At 44.2% G+C, this 8,160-nt stretch overlaps 1 protein-coding gene across 2 annotated transcripts in view; it reads right to left on the bottom strand.

Annotated features, from left to right (window-relative positions):
* Sec24d (SEC24 homolog D, COPII coat complex component) overlaps positions 1-8,160 on the bottom strand; it is a 95,462-nt gene that overhangs the window by 64,914 nt on the left and 22,388 nt on the right. For both annotated transcript variants that reach the window (XM_029537347.1, XM_021195252.2), the window contains exons 5-7: positions 5,823-6,098; positions 5,388-5,521; positions 95-206 (exon numbers count right to left, since the gene is read on the bottom strand). In XM_029537347.1, the coding sequence (XP_029393207.1) occupies positions 95-206; positions 5,388-5,521; positions 5,823-6,098 (522 nt within the window). The remainder of the gene's footprint in view (positions 1-94; positions 207-5,387; positions 5,522-5,822; positions 6,099-8,160) is intronic.

The following is an 8,160-nucleotide window of genomic DNA, read 5'->3' as shown; positions in this document are numbered from 1 at the left end:
TTTTTTTTTTTTTTTTTTTTTTTTTAAATAGTAAGACATTTTAAACATTCACCCCCACCCCCTCAAAAAAAAAAAAGTGACTGAAAATAAATACCTTGGTCTTGAATCACACACTCGGTGGTGACCAGTGGAGGCACCTGGCCCCTGGTGTTGGTCGTATAGACTTGTCCGCCTCTGGTGGCCCTGTCATTCTCAATCACTTGAATCTGACAAACAAGATGTTAAGAGGGAATTAAACTCAATAACAACTCTTCCTGAATGCAGTTGAAGGGGACAGTGGCTTGTTCATGTTCCCTCTTCCTCCTCCCTCTTAAGATAAAGAAGAAAGGGGAGGGGGGATGGAGAGAGAGGGAAAGGGGAAGAGAGAGGGGGTCCTTTAAAAATCCCTTTATTTTTCCTCAGAGAAATCAATCTAGCATGTCTTCAGTCTTAATCTCCATTTAATTTTACAATTTGAGACCAAAATTTACCAAATTTCCAAATTCTATTTTGTAATACTCTTAGCTCAGACCCTGGCCTTTCAGAGATCCTCATTTTATGATGTTTTATCTTATTTATTATAACCACGGATGAGCATTTGGAAAATACTTTAGAAAGAAAAGAAATTGGAAACATTTTTTAAAGAAATTACTTTTGGCAACCAAAAGAAAATTCTAAAAAGCATTAAATAGAGAAGAAATTATATATAATATCTGAGCGAAAGCTGCTTACCTTCCACTAAGAATCCATCTTATTCCTCGGCTTGCCTTTCAAGTCTCCCGCCCCACCCGTGCAGGGAATCTAAGGTATTGTGGAGTATGGGTACCCAGTGTTTAGAAACCCTCAGGAGCAAAGGTCCCCAGATGTTGCCATCTAACATAAAAAACATATTTATTTCTCTACCAATAACATTAGAACAGATTTCTTTTTAAGTTTTGTTTCTTTTTGTTATAACTGTTCAGGGTTAAAAAGAAAAAAGTACAAGCAAAATTGAACAGAATGAATGTAGGGTACCAAGAAGTAACCCCGGGGACTGTCGTCCTCCATTTCCTCCCCCCACCCCCCAGAGTCTCACTCTCTAGAGAAAAGACGTGGGGGGCAGGGAGATAAACCCACAGATGAGCCTAAGAAGGCAGCCACAGAGAGTATCTAGGCTGGAATAAAAATGAAAAGATACCCAGTTCCCCATCATTAACATAAATGCTGACTCTGAACCAACTCCGAAGGGTTCTCCCCTGCTCCAGTCTCAACCGGCGCAGATGGTGCTGGCATCAGGAATACTGGCAACCGACCAAGCTCGAATTTAAACCTGTATCTGTCTGCCGTCTGGCGTCCTCAGAGTTTGCGTAGTGACAAACACAAAGATATAGGATGTGTTCCAGACATCACTACCACAGCAAGACACAGACAAGATGCTACCACAAAAAGGAAGTATGCAGATATGTCAAAACACTGTAGTTACGTTCTGTATTTAACCACAGGCTAATTGGGTTACTCAAAAGAAGAGTAACTTTTACCTTATTAAATGTTAGCACTTAGCATAATCATCCCAACCAACAGAGTCTAAGGTGAACACTGTCATGACACAGTCGTGTGCGTAGAACACCGAACCTACACAGTCACTAAGTAGACCATATTCCCATTAACCTTATTTCAAACTATCCATTTATGACTGGCAAAGCCCTGTCCCCAAAGAAACAATGTTATAAATAGTCATGATTAATTAAATCCACATCTCCTCAAAATAAGACACAGAAAACTGTAAGACATATCAAATAGTTCTAGCCATTGTTAGAAATAGCTTTTGGTTTACCCCAAATGCACACTCTTGAAATACAGCTTCAGAAATGAGACAATAAGCAAAAACTCCAACAGTGACTGGACTGTGACCACGGTGACATGCAATGATGTCAAAGCGCCCTCAGAAGACACAGGTCTCTCTCTTCCCCTCAGATGTGCCACGGGCCCATGAGTGTTATGGAACCATAAAACGTAATCAGGAGAGAATACAAAGGAAGCGCTGCTCTGGGAAGAGACGTATCAGGAAAAGCAACTTAAGATGCTGGCCAGTTAGTGGTGCTGCTCGAGGTAGACCTGTTTGAATCGTGCATGGTAAAAAGAAAGCGAAGGACACAACCTCTGAATAATCCTCCTGCGAGGCAGAAGTGGGTAAGGGAGACCTCCAGTAGTGCAGCTTCCAGCACGCCATAATGCGGCTAAGTCCACCAGTCAAGGATCTACCGTATTAGGTGCCTCACTCAGGATTGCAGAATGACATCTTTCTTTCCACAAGAAAGTTTATTTCATTAACAAAATGTATTGTTTTCATCATAGGAAAATAAGCAGGCTCCATCTGGCATCATGTTATCTCTTCAAGATAAAATACATGGGGCTGGTTTGCACATAAGTACTTGCGAGATTTGTGATGAACCAGGGCAACTGCTTCTTATTAATATTCACCCCCACTCACTGAACATGAACAGCAGGTTCTGTTTAGGTGCTAGAGACAGCAGTGGACAAACTAGATGTTCAAGTCTAGAAGAAAGGAGGCAAATAAATAAAGGTACAAATAATGTGCCCTCTGCCAGGCAGTTAGATGTTATGGACATGAAGTGACATGATACTCCAGCCCCAGCATCACTCCAGGGATACTGAGTGGGTAGTAAAGACACGGGGGAAAAAGGACCACATGAGTTGGGCCTTGCATATGCCCAGGACAGGAGAATGTATACAGGTAATAGAAATGTCAAGAGTCAAGCTGAGGCCCAAATGAGGCATGTTTGAAGAGCTAGCCCAACTAAAACAGGCACAGGGCAAGGAGAGACCATATCAGAGGCGTTAGTATTTGTGTGCACATGTAGTGAGGGGAGCTGGAGTCAGGAGTGGCCAACAATGAAGCATCGTGGGAGGAATCGTAAGAACGTTGACTGTTAGCTATGAAAGAGTGCTGGCAAGGTTAGACCTTAACTGGATGAATAGCCTGGGCTCAGCGACTTCCAGGCTAGTTAGGAGGTTCTCAGAGTCTCAGGCAGCTAGATGGTAGAGGTGTGCACCAGGGAGAGCTGATGAACAGAGACAAAATTAATCGTAAGACTAAGGAAGATACAAGAGAGTTTATGGTGAGTCTGCGGCTTTGCAGGTAAGGAGCTGGCAGACAGGGCAGGGAAAGGTCTTGCTGAAGATCCACAGTTTTGCTGGAAGCCCTGAGAATGAGAACACCTTGAGTAATGGCCCCTCATCAGGGTGACCACCATCCACAGTCTGAATGGAGCCCAAGAACGAGAATTCTGAAAATGCTTTTGGTTGATGGCAGCTGCCTGTACTTGGGGATAAATAATTTTGACTAAATATCCATGAAGAATAGAGACTAAATGTCCACAAAGTAAAGGTCATTCCAAAGATTAAGCATCCTACCACTAAGTGGGGAGAGGTATCAGGCAATAACAAGAACCTACACCCTCACACATACATATATACACACGCACACACATATACATACATATATATGCACATAGCACACACATACACAAGCACACACACACACACACACACACACATATATATATATATATATATATATATATCCACATGTGAACACATATAAAGACATGTATGCACATACATATACACATACCACATACAGACACATATGAACATATACACAAACACACACGTGTGTATATATATACATATATATACATACACAAACCACATACATATACTCACACATACAACCCCTACACACACAAACTCACACAAAAGCACACATGTATAATCAAACACACATAGACATATTCATGCACACACAAACACCTGCATATGACACAAACACACACACATGCACACATAGAGACATTCACATTCACAAACACACTCCACATACTCACATAGAGCACACAAATACAAAGACACAAACCCAAAGGTACATGCAGGTTCACCTGCAAACACAAACACATGGTTAAGAGATGAAGTCAAAAGTGTTAGGTATGAAAGACCTGGTGAGAGAGCAGTTGCTTTGGCTTTGAAGGGGAATGAGGTACAAAGGTGGGAGGTGGGAGATGGAAATGCAATGCTCTCGGGGGTATTTGGTGGTCACATAACCTGTGGTGAGATCTGGGAAGGGGTAGGGGAAGGTGGAAACCCGGGAGACCAGGGAACTGGGAAGTCCATCTGCAAGGTGGCTGAGATTGTAACAGAAACAGACCTGGTGAGGACAAGAGTTCGGGGGAGAGGCAGTATCTGAAATCACACAGGCACTCAAAATCAGCTCAGAGAAACAAGTTCCCAGCACTAATAAACCACTAACTGTTTTAGTAAAGACACTTGGTCACTGGTGTCAGCACCTTAACAGAAGAAAGGCTTATCTGACTGCCTTAGAGGGCTCAGCCCATGGCTGCTTGGTTCCATGCATTTGGGCAGAGCCTCCTGGTGGAGGAGCAGGCAGCACGTATGTGGCAGTTTTGTGTTTGTGTCTGTACACCTCATGGCAGACAGTAAGCAGAGGGCACAGCAGAAAGGGGCCATGTATTACTTCTTCTTCTGTTGCTGTGATAAAAACACCCTGGGCAAGGCGATTTACAGAACTAAGAGTTTATTTAAGCTTATGGCTCCAGATGGTTAGAGTCCATAAGCAAGTCCACAGCAAGAATATTGTGGCAGAATGTGGCAGGCATCGTGGTAGGCGCAGGAAGCTGAAAGTTAACTTCTTGACCCACAAGCACAAAGCCAAAAGAGTAGACTGCAGTAGGAAAAGGACTTCAGCTGGTTAAGCCCACTCCTGGTGATACAATTCCTTCAATAAGGCCACACCTTCTAAGCCTCCACAAACAGTGCCATCAGCTGGGGACCAAGTATTCAAACAGATAATCTTCTAGGGGATATTTTCCTTCAAACCACCACAGGCTAGGAACAAAATACCCCCAAAGGCTGACTTCATCAAGGTAGGTCATACCTCCGAAAGTTTTCAGAACCTTCCAAACAGCTCCTGACTGGGAACAAAGCATCCTTGGGAATCTTTCATATTCAAGCCATAAGAAATGCTAAGCCATAAACATAGTAAGAAAAGGTACCAAGAGCTGCTAAAGTTGAGTTTTCAATGTATTATAAAGTATCAATGTGTTATCAACATGTGATGCTTTACCACAAATCTTCAAGTTTATAGAATTATAAAATGAGCCAAAATTCTTCATCCTTCTCTGTATCTGTCCGCCTTTCAATGGGGCTTACCGGGTCCCTGATCAGAAAGCCGAGCCCTCCCTCTTAGCCCTCAGAATGCTCTGAACCCGAGGATGAAGTACAGGTGAGAACAGAAGCCTCCTATGGCCAGTGTCTCAGACCTTCTACAGGCCCTGGAGGAGTCAATGCTAACAAACGGAAGAGCTTCTGTGTGGGAGACAGAGGACACTCACGGGGCTGGGGATGGAGTCCGGATCCAGCTTCCTCTGGAGCTGGGGTGCTGGCCCAGCCATCTGAGCAGGACCTCCAGGGAAGCTTCCTGGGTAAGACATCTGTGCACCTCCCATCTGCGGTCCATAGTTGGTTCCTTGAAAAAAGAAAAAGAAAAAAAAAAAAAAAAAAAGGAAAAGAATAAATGACAGTGTCCAGACGCAGGTGTGAGAGTCACTGACAATATCACACTGCTGAATCAAGCATGCCACCAAGTTCGTCTTGTTAAATAAAGCAGGAGGCTAAGAGGGAGTTCCTACACTCCCTGTTTAACTTGCCATTCTGATGCTATCCAGAGACTACTGTCCCTTCGCAGTTGACACAGAAACAAATCTGACTTCCTCTAAGGATACCCCCAGGTGATTCCCCCCTTCTTGGCTTCACCCTGCCCACCTTACCTTGCTGTGGAGGGTAGCCAGCACCCAGGGTCTGCCCTGGTGGAGGTGGGGGCTGATACTGGGCATTCAGAGGAGCTGGTGCAGGAAGGCCATCTTGCCTGTGAGTTGGTGGAGACATAGGAGAGGCACCAGGGCCGTTCAGGGCGGTCGGGGGTGGTGGTGGAACCTGAGGTCCTGGCTGCAGAATAGATGGTTGTGCTGGTTGTGGAGGCCCCTGGAAGGCACCTGCTGACTGGGGGCCAGGCAGACCCTGGCTCTGGGGAGTCACGCCCACACCTGTGGGAGAGAGAAGTCCACGGTTCAGAGCCACATTTCTCAGAGCTCTGATGCCTACAAAGTATATGACAGAGACGTTTATTTTCCATACATAAATCAAAAGGGCATGTTTGTGGATTACATATTCATGTATATATGGTGACCACAAATTAAAATTATCCCACAGAAAGTGATATAAATATTACTTGGAGCCATCTTTTTTTCCAAATAGAATGTCTTAGAAGAGCATAAAAGCAACACTTCTAGTTTTAGTAAGAATTTCTGTTTTAAAAAGATTTAGTATTTGTGTATGTGTGCATGTGTTTATGTGTGTGTGTGTGTGCGTGTGCGTGTGCATGTGCGTGTGCGTGTGTGTGTGTGTGTGTGTGTGTGTGTGTGTGTGTGTGTGCATGTGTGCTCATATTGAATGAAGGTCAGAAGAAGGAGTTAACATTAAAGACAGTTGTGAACAGTCATGTGGATTCTGGGAACTGAACGTGGGTTCACTGTAAGAGCAGAAAATGCTCTTAACCCCTGAGCCATCTCTCCAACCCCAGTGAGAGACTTCCTAACAACGCAAATTTTAACCCAAGTGCATTAACTTTATATGTGGCCCATGCACTAATTTAAAAACATCTACATCTCCTATAAAATCTTTAATATAAAAGAAAAAAATTATAGAACAAGCATCGTTCAGATAATTTACACCTTCAGTGAAGCATTTGCATTCTGAGTTTAACTTGACCAAACGAGTTCAGAAGTATCAATACTTCTGACAAAGTAGGCTTGAGTAGAAAGGGAGTATTGCTGGCTAGTTTAATGTCAACCTGACGCAGCTAGAGCTCTTTTAGAAGACAGAACCTCAGTTGAGAAAATGTCCCCCACCAGACTGGCCTGTGGTACATTTTTTTGGTGACTGATGTAGAAAGGCCCAGCTCACTGTGGACGGTGCCACTCCTACCTGATGTCTGTAAGAAATTAGGCCAAGCAAACCACGGGGAGCAAGGCAGTAAGCAGCACTCCTCCATGACCTCTGCGTCCATCTCTGTCCCCAGATTCCCACCTCAAGCTCCTGCTCTGACTTCCCTGGATGACTGACTACAATGTAAGACAAAATAAACTCTTTCCTCCCCAAGTTGGCTTTAGTCGTGGTGTTTTATTATAGTAACCAAACCCCAACTAAGGCATAAACTGGAAGCAGGTTTAGGGTATGGCTGTCACAGACCTGACTGTGTGGGTTTTTAGATTATCACAGCGTTTGAACTTCAGGTTGAGAAGGCCTTTGAGTCTCAGAGATCAATGAGCTGTTCTGTTGGAACTTAGAAGATAATGCTGTGAGCAGTGCAGACAATTGAGGCCTGACTTGGAAGTTTCAGAGAAAAGCAAAGACACTACCAGGGCCATCTGTGTGATACTTTCATGCTAAGAATCTGTGCTATCAGCTGGAGCTGAAGAACTGGTTGGAATGAGCAAGAGATTAGAACCACTGGACTAAAGGAGGACATTTGCTCTGCTGAAAAAATTATGGATGCTGGTCAGCTGGAGCCAGAGACTCTGCTGTGATTAAGAAGAGACCCACCTCATTGAGGCAGAACCTTCTGGGAAGTGTTTCCTCAGGGTCAGCACACAGACTGTGGTCCAGAGGAAACCAAGGCTGTATCCTGTGCTGGCAGCCAAACTTGATGTGTCAGTTTCCCAGGTGGTAGTGGTTTTGAAGGCAAGACAGAGTCATAGAGAGCAACTGAGGTTTGGCACAATGACTGACCAGGATAGGACATTGATCAACGTGCAACCTCTATTGCAGTTGGAGCCCCAGGACTGAGGAGTCATGGAGAGAAGCTGAGGTTCAGTACCATGTGACCAAGCAGAGTCCCTGAAGAATGCCCAGCTGCAGCAGAACCCAGCATTTTGGAGATGCTAGTTATATAGGCCTCTACATCAGTTCCTGCCTCCAGGTTTTTGCCTTGAATTCCTGGCCCAACTTCCCTCAGTGATGAATAGTTGCTTGGAAGTATAAGCTAAAATAAACCCTTCCCAATGTTGCTTTTGGTCATAAGGTTTTTTTCACAGCAATAGAAAAATA

This window comes from Mus pahari, chromosome 4 (assembly GCF_900095145.1).
Source record: "Mus pahari chromosome 4, PAHARI_EIJ_v1.1, whole genome shotgun sequence".
NCBI lineage: Eukaryota > Metazoa > Chordata > Mammalia > Rodentia > Muridae > Mus > Mus pahari.
The sequence above is the reverse complement of the archived record's forward strand: the minus strand, read 5'-3'. Positions and strand labels throughout refer to the sequence as shown.